The sequence below is a fragment of the Eutrigla gurnardus genome (assembly GCF_963514095.1).
Source record: "Eutrigla gurnardus genome assembly, chromosome: 10".
Classification (NCBI taxonomy): domain Eukaryota; kingdom Metazoa; phylum Chordata; class Actinopteri; order Perciformes; family Triglidae; genus Eutrigla; species Eutrigla gurnardus.
Window position 1 is genome coordinate 9810821 of NC_139924.1, and position 21000 is coordinate 9831820.

Below are 21000 nucleotides of genomic sequence, written 5' to 3' on the forward strand. Positions count from 1 at the left end.
AGTGTAGGCAGGGGGCCACAAAAGACTTTCTGATTTTATCGGTCAATCTCTCCACCCAAATTCTGAAGCAAGCAGGCAGCAAACAATGGCAGAGAATCCAACCATCAACTTCTGTTTTAGAAGCATAAATATGTTGGGTGCTAAAAAACGACCCTTTCCCATTTTTCTTTTACTTCTTATTCGGATCCAGCTTCACTGTTTAGTCAGATGTTTCCCAATGTTACTTTGGGGTTATTGATACAGCGACGTAACGGGCAGCAAAAGCAGTGCGGGGGAGACTCTCCGGCAGCGAGGGGTCTGATCGGCTGCTGCCACGGCGAAGGAGAGCTAAAAGGGGTTTCCGTGCCTATCGCCATCTCGTGGTGCATCCAAATATATTTTTGAGCAAAGGATAAAACACTACAGTACTAAAATGTAAACAAAGATGCAATGGTTCTGCCTTATCAATAATGGATGTGATGTCATCAGACTTTGCATCTACAGTGAAGAAGAAGATTCTTAAAAACGAATGAGGATGTGATGCATTATGTACATGTTCATACAGTTATCAGGGGTGTGTGTCCATTTAATGATCCTGTTATATTTACTTTTTAAAGTGAAAGTGGTACAATGGATATACAGCTGAGGTTGTTGCAGTACAAAAGTTTGTCAGTGCGGTATTTAGGGCTTTTAAATTGGGAGGGTTTTCAGATTTTCATCATTTAGAAAGTGACCTAAAACAGACACTAAATGACAATTTCAACTTTAAATCCAAGTTAGATTAAATTGTTGAAATTGGAGTCATGTTCTCTTCAAAACGAAAAGGAGGTGTTTATTTTGCACTGTCTTCATGGGAGAATGTACTTTTTCTGAGATTTCCAATTACATTTCAAGACAAAGGGGAATACCACTCAATATGTCACAGCACGGTCTTGGGTGTTAAGCTCTCTGGTACAGTTTATTTAAGAACAGTTCTCTGTCTTTTTATTATCCATATAAGGTGTTTTAATGCTACATTTATGTATTTTTCCAACAAAAATGGTACACGCTCATTGGTCAATGTTTAACATATTTTTCCAAAATGTCTGTAATAGCACATCACTGGGAGTTTGGGGGCTTTAGTATGAACAATTTTTCCTAGACTGTCTTTTTTTCCAATGTTTGGATGTCTCAACCTGGACTCAAACATGCCTGTTTGGGAATCTCAGGGATAAAATCATCTCATGCATCACTTGATTGTCTGTGTTTAAATCTAGCATTTAGAGCCTCTTGCACTACCGGTATATATGTATTGTAACATATCGTCACGGTTGGAAAGATGTCCTTACATTATTGTATGTTTAAGAACTTTTATGCCATTTTTTCATAGCGGTGTATAATTTCTTAACACGCCGAACTTAAACTGATGCTGGTCATGCTGGTGGTTGAGAGGTGATGGCTGTTTACTAGTTCACTTGTAGGATTGTCTGTTGTTTTAGAAATACATATTACTGGTGAGTAGGATGAGGTCTGATTACTGTATGTGGGGTAAAGACTGATAGTTTTATAATGCAGCAGCAAGAGGAAGCAGATTGATTGGTTATCAATCCTAAACTTCACACAGTATACACTGATCAGTAAATGCTTCTTTCTCTCCCACTTTCAGAGTTGTCAGCATTTTAAAACTGAAAGATAAGCCCAGCCTTAGTACGGCTCAGGAACTTCATTTATGATGAACACACTAGCAAAGTGGAGTAGCACCAATATCCATGTTAATACAGGAAAACAAGTCAAAGTAAACGTAGAGAAATAACTATGTTCATTAGATATAAATTAATAATAAGCGGGCTTCACAATGCATTGGTCATACTGTCTAGTTTACTTTATATTGAACACCGGTAGGGGGTGCACCGTTCCTGGAGGTACTGCAATACCAGGACGATGCGTGGAGTGGACGGAGCAAGCCCCTATTCCATCTCCCTACTCCAAAAATCAATTTAATATATGGTCCCCGGGTAGGGGACGTATCAGATATTAAACTGATAAGAACAGATACTACACTTGATCTTAGCCAAAAGGCCGAGAAGCGATGCCCACAAATGGTCGGAGGTAGAGACCTGATCTGCCGCACAGTCCCTCTCACTGACGGGTCTGGTGCTAAATGATGTGTTTACGTGACACTCGGTAAATCTGACAATAAATTCACTGATGTTACCAGCGAATAAATACGACCACACAAACGCATCAAATAAGTAGAATTATAAGAAACGAGGGATTCAGAATGCGGCTAGTGGGCGTGTCCTCGGTCACGTGACACGCTCGGGTCCAGAGTCGGTGTAAATATCAGGAACAAAGTTACAGCCACGTTACAAACACAGACGCAACAGACAACGAGAATACATTTCGGAACACGTTGAACATGTTGACATGAAGAAGAAAGCGTGTTTACGGTCCGGTCACGAGCGCCACAGTAGCACTCCGACTTCCGGTCGTCTGGAGTGGAAAAGAGCTGCAGGATTCAACCATGAACTGATGGTTTAACCCAAAACGGACCGGACGATATATTCAGAAGATTACAAAACCCACGTGTAGAGAAAACCCTGCAAACTGAAAGTAAAGAGTTGTTCTTCTCTACTTCCGTCCTCTGAGCGAAGCCCTGCTGTGATTTCACCTTCATTAGAAGGAGATCCGCAGACGATGTTTACAAGAATAATGTGATGAAGTCATGATACTTAATGTGTTATTACAGCCACATCATAGAATATATGTTATACTGTCCTACTGCATGATATACTAGATTTACAACATGGTCCAATGTCTTAATAAGAATGATAAAACAGCACATGACACGTTATTCGGTGTTGTTATTGTTACATTTTCACCATATAGTATATTTATGTCCCATACTCGTTCGTGATGTTCCCGTACTTAAAAACAGTAATAAACAATTTATAGATGTTGCCAGTATTTTGTTCATCATTCTTTAATGAACCAGACGTTTTGTCTTTCACGAGCTAACCCGCTCGTCCCTTTATTATTCTTCTGTGCCCCTCATCCCGAGTGCCCAACGTGGGGCAGGACCGAGGCCCCCCTCTACTGGTTACAGATAGCAATGACACCTTACTATCAGCACATCCTCCCTTCTTTGAAGTAATGAACTGTGAGCATAAGAAACATATGCATGAACACATTCATATGATGCCAAGACGATAAATCACAATTATTGAAAATCACAATTACAACATATTCAGCTCTGCATTAACTTCTTGCTAACTTTTCTTTTTTTTTTTAACAGTAGAACTTCAGCATCTATCATACTGATTTATAGGTCAAGTCTAACCGGTCTTTTGATCTGACGGTCAGATCGCCTCAGTACAGGTAACTCTGTGGCAACATTGCTTGTGTCCACCTGTACGTGTCCATCTGATGTCAGCTCAGGCACTGTGTCAGCCTGTGACACAGCATCTTCTCCATCTGCATCATCAGTTAGCGTCTTTTGAACAGTCTCTTTGGTTTTTAGAAGGTGACGCCGGTTCCTTCTGAACACATGTCCATCCTCAGTTCTCACTGCATAGGACCGAGGCCCTATTTCTTGAAGAACCGTCGCTTTCTTGTTCCATGCATCCTGGTCTTGGATCCTCACCACATCATCCTGTGCAAGTGGTCTCAGAGATCTTGTTGACTTGTCAAAACGCTGTTTTTGTTTCCATTTTAAGTTCTCCATTTTCAACTGGATCTCTGATTTCTGTTTGTTCTCCGTGTAGCGGGGCAGAGTAGTGCGCTTGCGATTCATCAAAAGTTCCGCTGGGGAGAGACCACAGTCAAGGGGAGAAGACCTGTAGCTCAGTAGAGCCAAGTATGGATCCGACTTGCTGTCTGTGGCCTTTTTCAGAAGCTGCTTAATGATATGCACTCCCTTCTCCGCTTTGCCATTTGCCTGCGCATGCTGGGGACTGGAAGTGACATGATGGAAACCATATTGTCTTGCAAACTGCCGCCACTCATTGCAGTTATAACACGGACCATTGTCACTGACTACAGTCTCTGGTATTCCATGCCTGGCAAACATGGACTTGACATGTGTAATAACACTGTTAGCAGTTGCATTTGCGAGCAGAGCAATTTCTGGAAAGTTGGAATAATAATCAATTACCAACACATAATCTCTTCCATTGCAATGAAACAAATCTGTTCCTACTTTCTTCCAGGGTTCAGTGGGAAGATCAGGAATCAACATGGGTTCCTTGGCCTGTTTACTCTGGTGCCTTTTGCATGTCTCACATTTTCCAATCAAATTTTCAATGTCTTTATTTATTCCAGGCCAGTATACAGAGTCTCTGGATCTCCTTTTGCATTTTTCAATGCCCAAGTGTCCCTCATGCAGTTTCTCTAGTATTTCCATTCTCAGGCTGTGTGGAATGACAATCCGTTTGTCTCTCAATAACAGTCCATTCGCCACACTTAGCTCAGATCTGATGTGATAATATTTTGGACATGAACCTCTGGGCCAGCCGGTTTGGAGGTGTTCTATCACAGTCTGTAGCTCCTTGTCTGTAGCAATCTGCTCACTTATTTGCTTTATCTTGGCATCTGACACTGGCAGAGACTCAACTACCATGTTCACATGGTTCTCTACTTCTTTCTCAGTGGAGCTCACAGGACTCAACACTGGAGCACGTGATAGTGCATCGGCTAACACGAGATGCTTGCCAGGTGTGTATATCAACTCGAAATCATACCTTTGCATCTTCATGATGAGGCGCTGAATCCTCGGCGACATCTCATTCAGGCTTTTCTTGATGATTGACACAAGAGGACGATGATCCGTTTCAACTGTGAAGATGGGAAGTCCATAAACATAACAATGAAAGATTTCGAGTCCATAAGTCAGTCCAAGACACTCTTTTTCAATTTGTGCATATTTGCTTTCCGTCTTTGTCATGGATCTGGAGGCATATGCTACTGGCTTCCAGCTTTCTCCTTCTGCTTGCAGCAAAACAGCACCAAGCCCATCTTTTGAAGCATCCGTGGAAATTTTCAGTTTTTTGGTTGAGTCATAATAAGTGAGGACAGGAACAGTTGTCAGTGTGGTCTTTAAAGCCTTCCACTCTCTCTCAACTCTGTTGAATCACGAAGGAGCTGTCTCAACGCTGATGTTCTGACCGACAAGTTTGGAATAAACTTTCCAATGAAGTTTATCATGCCCATGACCCTAAGCACACCTTTCTTGTCAGTTGGTCGTGGCATGTCTAGAATGGCTTTTATCTTCTTTTCATCAGGCTCAATGCCCTGTGCAGATAGTTTGTCGCCCAAAAATGTGATTTCCTGCACACCAAACTGGCACTTGGCACGGTTTAGCTTCAGCCCATTCTCACGGACTCTCTGGAGCACTTTGATCAGTCTCTCATTATGTTCTTGAAGGGTGGACCCCCAGACGACTACATCATCGACATAACAACGAACCCCTTTTAGGCCCTCCAACATGGTGTCCATGGCACGGTGAAAAATCTCAGATGCTGAGATTATGCCAAATGGCATTCTGAGAAACCTGTACCGTCCATAAGGTGTGTTAAACGTGCAGTATCTTGAGCTTTCTTCATCCAACTTGATCTGCCAGAATCCCTGCGCTGCATCAAGTTTTGAGAAGTATTTGGCTCCTGCCATTTCACTTGCAATCTCCTCACGCTTTGGTATCTGGTAGTGCTCACGTTTTATGTTCTTGTTCAAATCTCCAGGATCCATGCATATCCTCAGCTCTTTGTTTTTGTTCTTTTTATCCACGCGCACCATCGAGTTTACCCACTCTGTAGGTTCCTCCACTTTAGTGATGACGTGCAGCTGGGACATCCTGTCCAGTTCCTTTTTGAGCCGCTCTCGAAGTGGAGCTGGAACTCTTCGTGGTGCGTGAATCACTGGGTTTGCACCTTCTTTTAGTTGAATTCTATGTGTATGGCAGACATCCCATTCCTTTGAAGACATCATCAAAATGGTGAACTAGAGAGTCCACTGTGCCTGAGCATGCACTTATTGCTTCTGAGCAATTAATGTTATAGACTCTCCTCACCAGGTTCAATGTCTTTGATGCAGTCCCGCCCAGCAGTGACTCACGGCCCTCAGGTACAACTGAAAACAGTACATTGTATGTTTTATTTTTCACTTTTACTTTGAGTCTGCACTGTCCCATGCTTCCATGTCTTTCCCATTGTAGTCCTTTAGCGTCACTTTCCTCTTCATTATTTTGGGCTTTAGCCCATAGCTCTGATTTCTGTCAAGCTGATTAGATTTGCCTGTGCACCTGTATCAATTCTTAGTGGTACTACTGCTCTGTTTACTTGGAGTGACACCAACCAAGTGTCTCCTTTATCTGAGCACTTTTCATTTTTCTCAGTGTCCTCCTGTTGCTTTGGTGCACCATCACATGACACCATCCCGACAAAGAAAGTCTCATTCAAGTCAGTTTCTTCCACTATTCTCACTGATTTTGGTTTACCTTTGGAAAGACACTGTTTTGCAAAATGATTTTTTCCATTGCATTTTGCACACTTCTTGCCATATGCAGGACACTGCCGGGGTTCGTGCCGTCCACCACAGCGTTTGCAGGAGTAGCTTGCGTCGTCTTCGCAATTCTTTTGTGGCGAGCCTCTTTTCATTTTGTGTTTAACCACAGCCACGTTTGCATTGTCATTTCCAGCAGTGATACCTGTTTCACTGAATGTCTTTGCATGCTGTAATGCTAACTCACTTGCATGGCACTGTCTCTCTGCCACCTCTAGTGTCAGCTGAGGATCCCGCAGCAGCCGTTCCCTCGTCCGTTTATCATGGATCCCATACACAATTTGATCACGGATCATGGAATCTTTCAGCTGCCCGAAATCACACGACTGCTCCTTCAGTTTTAAATCCGTCACAAAGCAATCAAAAGTCTCTTCCGGCTGCTGCATCCGGGAACGGAACACGTACCTCTCATATACTGTGTTTTTTCTCGGCGAGCAATGTGCCTCGAACTTTTCAAGAACTTTGTCGTATTTACCGCTGTCGTCACGCTCGTCGAACTCGAAGGTGTTGAAGACTTCGATGGCTTGGGGACCCGCTACCGTGAGCAGCAACGCAATCTTCCTGGCGTCGGGCTTCGAGTCGAGTCCAATTGCCGCCACGTACAGCTCGAATTGCTGCTTGAAGCTTCGCCAATTGCTGTCGACATTCCCCACTAGTTTCAGTCCCTCCGGTGGCCTCAGCGTCTCCATCTCGAGTCGACCTTCATTAGCTGCCTTTCACTCCTGGTACCATGTTTTGTTCATCATTCTTTAATGAACCAGACGTTTTGTCTTTCACGAGCTAACCCGCTCGTCCCTTTATTATTCTTCTGTGCCCCTCATCCCGAGTGCCCAACGTGGGGCAGGACCGAGGCCCCCCTCTACTGGTTACAGATAGCAATGACACCTTACTATCAGCACAGCCAGTATTTGGACAATTTACTGAATGAAGTTTAAATCTGCGTCTACTGTCATACATGCTGTTCCACTGGGGATTTATATTGTACATGAGATCAGGGGAGAGCGCGAACGCAGTCCCCCACTACCAGAAATTATGCAGTCGAGATTCCCACATTTGGGGAATTCGCAGAGTTACAGCTCAGCCGGAGTGCAATGGCTAAGCCTCGCCCTGGGTGAACCACCTTCTTGATCATGGTATCTCCCCTGCCAGGTAAGTATGAGTTGTACACGTCCGATACAGCCTCCTCATTCCCGGACAGACCCCTCTGACTGACGGTGCCGACAATAGAGACGATAAAACATCGACCAACCTCAGAGACTACCAGGGCACTCAGGACATACAGCAATGTGATGCAGATCAAATATGTTCGTAATAATTATGACAAATACTATTTATATTTTACTTTAGAAGGATGTGTTACATTTCCCATCATGCATTGCTGTACGTTCACATCAAGAGCCAACCTGAAATCACCAGTTGTGTCTAATTTCTCTAATAAATCAGTAACAGCCCGACACCAAGTTCAAACGACACGAAGAGTATTCACTTTAATCTAAAGTCGTTTGATCCAAATTTGAATTTCAGAGGAAAAAATAGAATAACAGGGTTTCTCACGTTAAAACTTCCGGTTTCTTTGTTGACTGCAGACTCGCGAATGACACACTGCCACCTAGTGGTCTGGAAGGTAAAGGACAGAAGGCGTTTTCTTCCAAACTTTATTTCAAATCACAATGTCCGTACAAAAACTCATTTGAGGAAAAAACATTTGCTTGCATTTGAAACAGTACAAGCTTACAACCCATAACAAGATCAAATAAAAATAATCACAGGGGTTGACATTTCAACAAAGGTGCTTTAAGCGTGTTAAAGAGCAAGAGACTTTGACATTGTTTCATATAATTCGTTAATAGACTGGTTTTCTTCCGATGAAGGACAGAAGGCTTATGCACCAGAGTGTGAAGCCTCTACAAATAAGGGCACAGACACCACTTTTTATCAGACCAAGTACCATAGGGGTATCTAGCCCGACATGAAGGGCTTTAGCAAAATTGAGTCCAGCACCCCTAAAAAAACTGCATAAATAAATGCAATATACAAATAAGTCATGTTGTTTTTTAAACGCAAGTCCGTGTTTGACACGCTTAAACATGGTCAGAAAACATAGACAGTATATGTTTTAGTTAAAACTTTATATTTTATCAACGAAAATACAACATACCGCCGGTGGTGGGGGGCGGTATGTTGTATTTTCGTTGGGGGTGCCCCCCCAGCCCCGCCATTGTTTGGTGTGACCCACTCTTCTCTCTCCCTTCTGCCCCGCTCGTCTCGGTCGCTCTAGTAAGTATATTTACATTTACATTTAGTGCATTTGGCAGACGCTTTTTGTCCAAAGCGACTTACGTACTACTACTTAAGTAGCTCAAACAACGATGTGTTACACATTTGTATACTTTTACCACTCGATACCAACCCATTTTACTCATCACCTGTACTCATGTTTGCTGCCCTGGATCACAGATAACACGTGAGTTAGCTAGCGGACGGTTTTTTCTAGCTAGCTAATGTTAGCTTGTCAATCAACCACCGTTCACCGTTTTTAGTTGGAGTAAGATAATCCAGCTGTTGATATGAAAGCCAAGGCGCCCCTGTCTGTATGTGTACCATCACCGACTAGCTAACTAACTGGAAGGCAGAAAAACCCATTAACGTTATAGAATGATAGAATATATGATGAGATAGGTAATGGATGCCCAACTCCTACGGTAAATATATTGTCCTATGTGGAGGGATTTGTGAGTTAAAAATAATATCTAAAAAATGTTTAATGACCATCTGATCTGCTGAAAATATGTTTAAAATGACTTAACACATCTGTCACCTTTGCTTAATAGTTTGTGTCATTATACCCTGTGAATCTGTAAATGGTCTTCATGATAATAATATTCTAACAACAGAATATTAGAATTAGTGTCTGATTTGAATCTCATCTGGTTGCCCAGAGCAGCCCAATATTCAATTAGAAAAACGTTAAAAAAGTAATATTTATCCATTTATATCTCTCTTATTAGCTTAAAAAAATACTCATTGTTTGTTTGGTTGTTATATTTGCCATTTGGTTGACAGCACAAACAGGGAGAGGGAGAGAGAGCAGGATGGAGAGCAAGAACCAGTTGAGAAAGTGAACAGCTAACATTAGTCAAGACCACATAGTTAGAATGCCATGGCAGCTTCTGTTTTCCTGCGGCAGTGGAGTTCACAATGATTTCACAAAACTAATCCTGTTATCAAATGTGGATTCTCCCCTACTCCAAAAGTCTGATGTTCTTCATTCACAAATGTGGGAATGATAGTTCAAAATAACTTTAAATTGTGTTTTTTTTTTGTAAAAAATAAATAAATAAAGGGAACATGTTTTTGGATCATTGGGTTCTAAACACCCCTAAAGCCCTGATCCTAGAATCACCCCTGCCAAATACTTAACCCTCAGGCATCGCTTTAATTTACAGGACAAAAATGTCCACTTCACAAAAACTGCTATGTATTTAGATTTATATTATTAGATTTATATATTTTTTCTCCTTTTGTTTTTGCATAAATCTCTTAAACAACTTCAGCCCTGCTAAAAAAAAAACCCCAAAAAACATTCAATAATCTTGAGGATTTTAACCCTTTAAATGCCAGTTTGATTGGCCCACTTGATGTTGTTGTTTTTTATGAAAAAACGTTATTTTCCATAAAACTAATTTTGGGTGGCTGGGGATTTTTTCTAAATCAGTCCTGGATAGGTGAAAGATTAGCCAAAATATTGACTTTGATGTACTTTTTGTGTAGCATCAGATTTAAAATGTACTTCCCTCTTGAGACACTTGAGGACATTGAGTCTCATTAAAACCATTTTTTGAAAATCTGACAGCCAACAAATAATCATGCATTCTGTAATATTACGGTATAATTCTTGAGAAAAATAGTAAAATTTGTCATTTTTAGTGTTCACCACTAAAATAAGCCATTTCCCCATTGTAGACCTATGTGTTTGTCATTTTAGGCATATTTTACAGTAATAAAGTGTGTGTGTGTGTGTGTGTGTGTGTGTGTGTGTGTGTGTGTGTGTGTGTGTGTGTGTGTGTGTGTGTGCTGTTTCATGTGTCTTTGAAGTAGACAGATTTACCTTAGCTTGACCTTATTGTAGAACTTGTCTGATAAATTTACTTTAGTATATAGGTCACTGTGGAGTAAACAACTATCTGCTCATTTCTTTCCTGGGACAACCAAGGAGCAAGAAGAAGAGGTGCTTCTCTGTGGAAGAGGCTCTGGATGAAATCATGCCGCCTGAAAGTCCCAGAGAGATGCAGGAAAGCAAATCACCCACTTCCTCAGAGGGAGAGTCTGATGTGGACTATGTGATGGAGTCAGAACATTCAGATTCCTCGTCTTCCTGTAGTGACCCTTCCACTGAGCATGGAGAGGACACAACAGATCCTGCCATGGAATGGACTTCAAAAAGTGGGCAAGTCTGGTTCCCTAACAATGCAGAGACTACCCACTATATTCCTGCTTCCAGGGGTTTGCGTCCGGGGCCGACACGGTACGCTGTCACCAGGATTTGCGACATTAAATCCTCTTTTGATTTATTTTTCACTCAAGACATCATCAACATTCTTGTCAACATGACAAACCTCAATGGAAAACGTGTAGTGCGAAACTGGCATGATGTTGATGACACCGATATGAGAGCATACATTGGACTCCTGATTTTGGCTGGCGTGTACCGATCCAAGGGGAATCCACCTGCAGTCTCTGGAATGACCACAGTGGACGTGCAATCTTCCGGGCCACCATGAATCACAACAAATTCAGGGTAATCAACTCCAACATCCGGTTTGATGACAAGCTGAACAGACCTGCCCGTCTCAAAGAGGACAAGCTCGCCCCCATCCGCTCACTCTGGGATATGTGGACAGGTCGCCTCCCGATGCTTTTTAATCCTGGGAGTGATGTGTGTGTCGACGAGCAGCTTGTCCCTTTCAGAGGCCGGTGCAGATTTCGCCAGTATATACCTAACAAGCCGGCAAAGTATGGATTGAAAATCTGGGTCACTGCTGATGTTGCCACTTCCTATGCCTGGAAGTGCCAGATTTATACAGGAAAGGCTGCTGGTGGTGCTAGGGAGGTCGGCCAGGGAAAACGTGTCGTCCTGGACATGACAGAGGACCTCCAAGGGGGCACTGTCACATGTGATAATTTTTTCACAACATATTCACTGGCGCAGGAACTTCTGAAGAGGAAAATGGCCATGGTTGGAACCATTAGAAAAAATAAGCCTGAGCTTCCACCCAAACTGCTGCAGCTGAGGGGGAGACCTGTCCTGTCCTCTGTTTTTGCCTTCACAAAGAACATCACAGCGGTGAGCTACATTCCCACACAGGGGAGAAATGTGCTCCTTATCAGCAGCAAACATCGAGAAGCAGCTGTCAATCAGGATCCCAAAAGGAAACCTGTGATCATCACAGATTATAACCACTGCAAGGGAGGTGTTGACAACTTGGACAAGGTTTGAACCTTTACACATTTATTACTGCATGCATCTATTCCAAACTTAACCTACTTATTCTTACTGAAACAATGGGCTTGTCTGAGATATACTGTATTCTGTGATTTTATTTTATTTTTAGTATTCAGTGGGCTGATTTGTTATTTTGGTCTTTTGTAGGTTGTCGGAACCTATAGCTGCAGAAGAAAGACCTGTCAATGGCCAAAGGTTCTTTTCTGCAACATGATTGATGTGTCTGCCTACAACGCCTTCGTGCTTTTTACTGCTGTGGATCGCACCTGGAACCATAGAAAGTCACACAAGAGGAGGCTTTTCTTGGAGGAGTTGGGGAAAGACCTGGGGCCTCATGTACTAAGAATTGCGTGGATTTCCTACTGAAACATGGCGTACGCTAGAATCCAGAAACTGTCCTACGCACAAAAAAAATCAGATGTATCAAAGTGTGCGTACGCATGGATCCAAGCACTTTTCCTTTGTACATCCCAATCAACGTGGAATTAAGGCACATGTGGAAGTGCTAAACCCCTCCCTGTCCACGCCTCCATTTAAATATGCAAATGAATTTAAATAGGGCCTGCACCGGGGATTCCCCTCTCTGCACCATCAGATCTACAAATTGAAAAAGGGAAGAAGCGCAACTTCACCGAGTCTGAGCTCGAAACGCTCTTAAACGAAGTCGAGACTCGAAGACCAGTATTATTTGGTAGCCTCTCATCAGGCATAAACACAAAAAAAAAGAAATGTGAGTGGGAGCGTGTGTGTGAGGCAGTGAACGCTGTGGGGTCGGAGCAGCGCACACTCCCTGAAATAAAAAAGAAATGGTCCGACGTGAAAGTGGAGGTGAAGAGGAGGATTTCGGCCCACCGCCGAAGCGTGACCGCAACGGGCGGGGGGACAGGAGGATATTAATATATTATATATTATATTATCATATATATTAATGACTGCAGAAGTGCGCCGTAGCTACTGCAGTGTGACATTTCCAACTTTACGCACGCATTTATCGACACAAATACTGAACACAAGGAGACAATAAAGGGCTTGTTAGATAGCTCTGCCACTCTATTTTCACCAGGGAAAAACAAATGCACATATTTGAATGCACGTGCCCAAATGGGCATTGTGCTGATTTACACTCCGGGCGCAATTAAACGGATACATTTACTCACCGAGAAGCCACCCATCGCGCACCGTGCCAGCCTCCAGCCTGTTACCAACCATGCTATTAGTAAGAATGAACGAGTCATGCGTTGAACCAGGCCACCTTGCCACGATGTTGGTGAGCTGCATTTGTGCATCACATATTATTTGAACATTTATTGAATGAAAATGTTTCCTGTTGACAAAAACAAATTCATCCTGTGATGGCGCTTTTATAGCAACATGTGTGCAGTCAATAGCTCCGATTACATTAGGGAAACCGGCTCTTGCTGCAAATTGCGCTTTAATGTTGGCCTGTTCAACAGCATTGTATGGGAATTTGATGTACCTGGATGACATTCTTATGATCCCGTCCCACACCGCTGGCATGGCTCGGCTCAGAGTGGACTGGCACACTCCTGACCGGTCGGCCAGTTCCCTCTGGAAGGCTCCTGTTGCCAGAAACCCCAGAGTGGTCAGCACCTGTGTGGGCACAGACAACCCCTGGCTCCTGGCTGTGTTTCTTTCTAGGGCCGACCGCAGCTCTGCGCACAGCTCCAGTAACACTGGCCTCGGCAACCTAAAACGACTCATGAGCCAGTTGTCGTCATTTGCTAACATATCCTCCCGTTTTATACACACCCTCTCACGTCTGATGTTACCGTTTGCGATGTCTTCTAACAAGGCCATGCTGCCATTGTTAATGCCATTTTTTCATCACTTTGCGCATGCTTTTATATCCATCCATATGATTGCAAACACGTGTGTGTTAATTGTCCATTAATGTGTCTCTGATGTGCACATTACTCTGAGGACTAATTGTTTTCACATAATTAACAGTTTCCCAGCATCACCTCAGAGTGTCGCCAAAGGAACAATAGCTGTAGAAACGTGCGTACGCCAGCCATGAAGCTGCCGTGGGACACCGCACATTTCCACGCTCATTTCACTTTTGATACATCTGAACGTTGGTGTGGAAAATTACGTACGCCATGTTTTTGTGCGTACGCAACATTGATACATGAGGCCCCTGGTGTCTGCAGAAATGATGAGAAGAAGTCGCCTCCCCCGTACACCTTCTGCTGCTTCTATGGTGCAGAAATCACAGGCCTCAGCAGCTGCTCCCGCAGCAGCTCCCGCAGCAGCTCCCGCAGCAGCTCCCGCAGCAGCTCCCGCAGCAGCTCCCGCAGCAGCTCCCGCAGCGGTCGACGCCAGCTGCTCCACAAAGAAGAGGGGACTGTGCTGGATATGCACAGGAAAAAAGAAAAAAATTGACACCTCTTGCATCAGGTGTGGCAACTTCACCTGCAAAGATCACAAAATCCCATGCTGCAAGTCCTGCTGGGTGGGATGAACAGGAAGTTGAGTGCACATGTGCGCACACACACACACACACACACACACACACACACACACACAAAACCACACACACACACACACACACATTGGTTTAATAAATTGTGGACGTATGTACTTCGATTAAACTGATGCTGATTAAAGTCATTGGAAATGTATCACCGCAGTGTTTTTATACAATATACAATGGGGGAATGGCTTATTTTAGTGGTGAACACTAAAAATGACACATTTTACTATTTTTCTGAAGAATGAAACCCTAATATTACAGAATGCATGATTATATGGGACATTTTTGTCCTCAAGTGACTCAAGAGGGTAGTAAATGTTAAATCTGATGCTACACAAAAACTAATAATGCATCAAAGTCAATATTTTGGATAATCTTTGACCTATCCAAGACTGATTTAAAAATAAATCCCCCAGCCACGCAAAAATACTTTTATGGAAAATAACTATTTTTCTTTTTCATAAAAAACAACTGGAATATAAAGGGTTCAAATGTTTAAAATGATTGAATACTTGGTAGTTTTGAGCAGGGCTAAAGTTGTTTAAGAGATTTATGCAACATTTTATAGCAGTTTTTGTGAAGTGGATATTTTTGTCCTTAATGACTCAGAATCAGAATATCTTTATTTGTCATTGTAACAGGTACAAGTAGCAATAAATAAGTAAAAAGTCACTATGGACATAAAGTGCATAAAAAAACCTCACACCCCTACACATATCCCACACATCCACATCCACATTCATCCCCCTTGGAGATGAGTCCACCTACTGTGGTGTCATCTGCAAATTTGACTAAGGTGTTGCTGAGGTGAGCAGGGGTGCAGTCGTGGTTATAGAGGGTGTAGAGCAGGGGTCACAGCACACAGTCCTGCGGGGAGCCAGTCCTGAGGCTGAGGGCCGTAGAGGTGTGGTGGCCTACTCGTACTCTCTGAATGCGGTCTGTCAGAAAGTCCTTAATCCAAAGGAGTGTGGTAGTCGAGGTCTGACAGCTCGTCCACCAGTCTGTGGGGCAGAATGGTGTTAAAAGCCGAGCTATAATCTGTCCTCCTAAACGCAGCATGGAGAGCTGTGGCTACGGCGTCCTCAGTAGACCTATTAGCCCTATACGCAAACTGGTGTGAGTCAAAGGTGGGGGGATGAATGACATGATGTGCTTCCGAACCAGTTTTTCAAAGCACTTCATCAGCACAGGTGAGTGCTACTGGCCGGTAGTCATTAAGGGTGGAGATATTTGTTTTTTTTGGGCAGAGGGACTATGGTGGAGGACTTCAGACAGGATGGGACGGTGGACTGGGAGAGTGACCGGTTGAAGATCTTGGTTAAGACCCCCGCCAGCTGGTCTGCACAGTCCTGAAGAACTCGCCCACAGATGCCGTCGGGACCAGCTGCCTCAGGAGGGTAGTAAATTAAAGAGATGCCTGAGGGTTAAGTATCTGTACTTGGTCTGATAAAAAGTGGTGTCTGTGCATCCTTATTTGTAGAGGCTTCACATTCTGGTGCATATGCGCCTTCTGTCCTTCACCTTCCAGACCACTAGGTGGCAGTGTGTCATTCGCGAGTCTGCAGTAAACAAAGAAACCGGAAGTTTTAATGTGAGAAACCCTGTTATTCTATTTTTTCCCCTGAAATTCAAATTTGGATCAAACGACTTTTGATTAAAGTGAATAATCTTCGTGTCGTTTGAACTTGGTCAGAAAAAGTGCTTTTGGACAGTCAGTGTTTTCATACCGAGCATCTCATACATGGAATACAGCACCAAATGTCATACGAGACATACCCACCCTCACCTCCTTCAGTAAACAATTAAAAACATGGCTTCTAGAGAATCAAGCCTGCACTCATATTATATCTTAGTGTATTTTATTGCTGTAAAGTGTGTGATCATCTCCTGGACTGTATATAATGCATGTGTGTCTGGAACTGTGTTTTACATCAACCTGCCCCAGGGACTAAAGATGCAAATTAGCCACTGGCTATAATCTAGCATAATTTACATGAAAATGTTATTATTAATATGCATTGTCCCTGTTTGTTTCTTTTAAAAATAAAATACAAAATACAAATACAAATTTTGTAAAACATCGTTTTTTTTTCTGTGACAATTTCTGTTTTCTATTTTTTTATATGTTCGAAATACAATTTCAATCAATCAATCATTGTAATAATAATACAGGTGATACACGAAAAAATTAGAATATTGTGCAAAAGTTCATTTATTTCAGTAATTCAACTTAAAAGGTCAAATTAATATATTATGTAGACTCATTACATGTAAAGTGAGATATTCCAAGCCTTTATTTGTTATAATTCTGAACGAAATGGCTGGCGGTTTATGAAAACCCTTAATTCTAAAACTCGGAAAATTAGAATACAGTTCGATTATCATTAAACATTTGATCAGGGGAGAGCGCGAACGCAGTCCCCCACTACCACAAATTATGCAGTCGAGATTCCCACATTTGGGGAATTCGCAGAGTTACAGCTCAGCCGGAGTGCAATGGCTAAGCCTCGCCCTGGGTGAACCACCTTCTTGATCATGGTATCTCCCCTGCCAGGTAAGTATGAGTTGTACACGTCCGAGACCGCGGAGTGATTCACCGACAGACCCCGCTGACTGACGGTGCCGACAATAGAGACGCTACAAGATCGACCATACGCGGGACCACCGGGGCTCCGAGGAGACACACGAGTATAACACAGAACTAACTCGTCTGTAATAAGCCAGTTAAAGATTATTTACATTTTACTTGAGAACTATTTGTTAAATGTCCCATCATGCATTGCTGTATGTTCACATCAGAAGCCAACCTAAAATCAACAGTTGTATCTATTTGACTCTAATAAATCAGTAACAGCCCGACACCAAGTTCAAACGACACGAAGAGTATTCACTTAAATCAAAAGTAGTTTGATCCAAATTTGAATTTCAGAGGAAAAATATCAAATAACTTGGGTTTTCTCATATTACAACAACTTCCGGTTCCTTTGTTTACTGCTGACGCTAAGGACACACTGCCACCTAGTGGTCTGGAAAGTCAACAACGCTGGTTGATTTGCCTTATATTTAAAAAAAACAAATGTATATCTGTACATAGGAGTTCAAATGTTTATGCTTCCCTTTATTCAGTTTGTTATCCTTGTTTAGTTGTATGTCCATTAATGTGTGTGTATATTGAGAGTCAAATCCCTTGTATGTGTTTACACTTACTTGGCCAATAAAGCTGATTCTGATTCTGAGGATTTAAGACTGGATGTAGCTCTGATATGTGTACATGTAGGTTTAAACTTTGTGTACTGATTCAATATATTTTCCCTCAAATTCGGATTTTAGCATTTAATTTCATTTTGAACTTCTATTGCTGTGGCAAATATGCAATAGAAATGCAGTATAAAATATGATATCATGATGGTTGATTCAGAGTATTCATTTCTAATTACAGTGAGTGACAAAGGGCAACACGTCAAGGTCGTGTAAGCTTCAAGAAGAACGGATGAGCGATACAGAGTTAAGGGATGGATAGGAGATGTGGCAAGTGACGTACGCCAGGCATACTGCAAGATATTCATTAAACATGGACGTTAGCAACATCGGCATTTCTGCTGTTAAAAGCCATGCCAAAGGATGGGGGCCCCAGAAAGTAATGTCAAGTGTAGGCAGGGGGCCACAAAAGACTTTCTGATTTTATCGGTCAATCTCTCAACCCAAATTCTGAAGCAAGCAGGCAACAAACAGTGGCAGAGAATCCAACCATCGACTTCTGTTTTAGAAGCATAAATCTGTTGGGTGCTAAAAAACGACCCTTTCCAATTTTTCTTTTACTTCTTATTCGGATCCAGCTTCACTGTTTAGTCAGATGTTTCCCAATGTTACTTTGGGGTTATTGATACAGCGACGTAACGGGCAGCAAAAGCAGCGCGGGGGAGACTCTCCGGCAGCGAGCGGTCTGATCGGCTGCTGCCACGGCGATGGAGAGCTAGAAGGGGTTTCCGTGCCTATCGCCATCTCGTGGTGCATCCAAATATATTTTTGAGCAAAGGATAAAACACTACAGTACTCAAATGTAAACAAAGATGCAACAGTTCTGCCCTATCAATAATGGATGTGATGTCATCAGACTTTGCATCTACAGTGAAGAAGAAGATTCTTAAAAATTAATGAGATATTTATGTACATGTTCATACAGTTATCAGGGGTGTGTGTTCATTTAATGATCCGGTTATATTTACTTTTTAAAGTGAAAGTGGTACAATGGATATACAGCTGAGGTTGTTGCAGTACAAAAGTTTGTCAGTGGGGTATTTAGGGCTTTTAAATTGGGAGGGGTTTTCAGATTTTCATCATTAAAGTGACCTAAAACAGACACTAAATGACAATTTCAACTTTAAATCCAAGTTAGATTAAATTGTTGAAATTGGAGTCATGTTCTCTTCAAAACGAAAAGGAGGTGTTTATTTTGCACTGTCTTCATGGGAGAATGTACTTTTTCTGAGATTTCCAATTACATTTCAAGACAAAGGGGAATACCACTCAATATGTCACAGCACGGTCTTGGGTGTTAAGCTCTCTGGTACAGTTTATTTAAGAACAGTTCTCTGTCTTTTTATTATCCATATACGGTGTTTTAAGGCAACATTTATGTATTTTTCCAACAAAAACGGTACACGCTCATTGCTCAATGTTTAACATATTTTTCCAAAATGTCTGTAATAGCACATCACTGGGAGTTTGGGGACTTTAGTTTGAACAATTTTTCCTAGACTGTCTTTTTTTCCAATGTTTGGATGTCTCAACCTGGACTCAAACATGCCTGTTTGGGAATCTCAGGGATAAAATCATCTCATGCATCACTTGATTGTCTGTGTTTAAATCTAGCATTTAGAGCCTCTTGCACTACCGGTATATATGTATTGTAACATATCGTCACACTGTGGAAAGATGTCCTCCTTACATTATTGTATGTTTAAGAACTTTTATGCCATTTTTTTCATAGCGGTGTATAATTTCTTAACACGATGTTTGAAACTGATGCTGGTGGTTGAGAGGTGATGGCTGTTTACTAGTTCACTTGTAGGATTGTCTGTTGTTTTAGAAATACATATTACTGGTGAGTAGGATGAGGTCTGATTACTGTATGTGGGGTAAAGACTGATAGTTTTATAATGCAGCAGCAAGAGGAAGCAGATTGATTGGTTATCAATCTTAAACTTCACACAGTATACACTGATCAGTAAATGCTTCTTTCTCTCCCACTTTCAGAGTTGTCAGCATTTTAAAACTGAAAGATAAGCCCAGCCTTAGTACGGCTCAGGAACTTCATTTATGATGAACAAAGTAGCAAAGTGGAGTAGCAGCAATATCCATGTTACAGTTTTTCTCCATTGGTTTGGCTCATTTCTTGAAACAGAAATTACATTCTCAAAACTCTAAGATCATTTGGCAAAACAGTCTTACAGTTCAGCACAACACCATAGCTCACTTGCAAAAGCTCATATCTCTCCCAAAACTGTTCACTTATGCTTCAAAACTAAATTCCTTTCCCATATAAATAGTCAGTGCCCCCAAAAGACAAAAGATCCTTCTCAATTGCTTTGGCTCATTTCTCGAAACAGACCGGATGTTCTCAACACTCTTGGTGCTTTTGCCAAAATAACCTGGATGGTTCAGCACAACACCATGGTTCACCTGCAAAAGCTCATATCTCTCCCAAAACAGTTCGCTCATGTGTCAAATCTAAATTCCTTTCTCATATAAATAGTCAGTGCCCCCAAAATGCATCATCCCTTTGGCATAGTGTAAGCACTGCAAGTCAAAATGTTTAGATGTTTTGTCACTATGGCAGAGGACAATTGAAATATCCCTCATGTCCACCACTAAGTCTTAGCCCAGTCCTTCATTGACAATGGTTACTGTACTCGTTTTTTTGTCTAGCTAACAGAATACAATTGTGTGTAAAACTGAAAAAAAAATTGGATTTTACGGTAAGAGTAGCCACCCGTGCCAGGTTGTCGTTCAAACATAGAATTCAAAGGACAACACTCCATTCGTAATGTATGTCTTATGTATTTCTTACAGAATGAGTTACCAATGAAATTGTATTGTTGCTTTACTTTTTACCACTATTCTAATGCATCACTGAGCAGTGACTGGAATACTACTGTATCCCATTGAGGTACATTACTGCAGGGCTATAACACACACACACACACACACACACACACACACACACACACACACACACACACACACACACACACACACACACACACTAAATGAATAGGTAAATGCCCATTTCTTGCTTTATGCACAGTGTCCAGTCCTACAGTATACAACATATAATTAAATTATTGACTGATATGAGTACATACGTGTTTTCCCTGCGAAAGGTTTGGATGATGGAGGAGACTGTAGAGCGAGGCACATTAGGCTGCACTCTGCGACCTGCCTCCACCATTGTGAGACGGTGGTTGACAACATGGTCTATAATTGTGGC

General features: G+C 42.1%; 3 protein-coding genes and 1 long non-coding RNA gene across 5 annotated transcripts in view; 1 reads left to right on the forward strand and 3 right to left on the reverse strand.

The window, feature by feature from the left end:
* Positions 1-21000, reverse strand: part of LOC311020086 (ras GTPase-activating protein 2-like) — a 41951-nt gene that overhangs the window by 17666 nt on the left and 3285 nt on the right. The gene's annotated exons all lie outside the window — the stretch shown is intronic.
* On the reverse strand, positions 583-19497 carry LOC311020087. Its single transcript, XR_014597869.1, has 2 exons — positions 19023-19497; positions 583-889 (listed from the first exon to the last, which is right to left on the reverse strand). It is a non-coding gene; the product is annotated as an uncharacterized lncRNA (long non-coding RNA).
* On the reverse strand, positions 2994-7296 carry LOC311020091 (uncharacterized protein). The gene is made up of 2 exons (XM_084019909.1): positions 6449-7296; positions 2994-4791 (listed from the first exon to the last, which is right to left on the reverse strand). Exons 1-2 carry the CDS (start codon positions 7200-7202, stop codon positions 3281-3283), a joined length of 2265 nt encoding a protein of 754 aa, XP_083876035.1. The 5' UTR covers positions 7203-7296; the 3' UTR covers positions 2994-3280.
* Positions 8751-14364, forward strand: LOC311019568 (piggyBac transposable element-derived protein 4-like). The gene is made up of 3 exons (XM_084019100.1): positions 8751-8790; positions 10727-12004; positions 12164-14364. The coding sequence occupies exons 2-3, from the start codon at positions 11291-11293 to the stop codon at positions 12380-12382; spliced, it is 933 nt and encodes a 310-aa protein (XP_083875226.1). The 5' UTR covers positions 8751-8790; positions 10727-11290; the 3' UTR covers positions 12383-14364.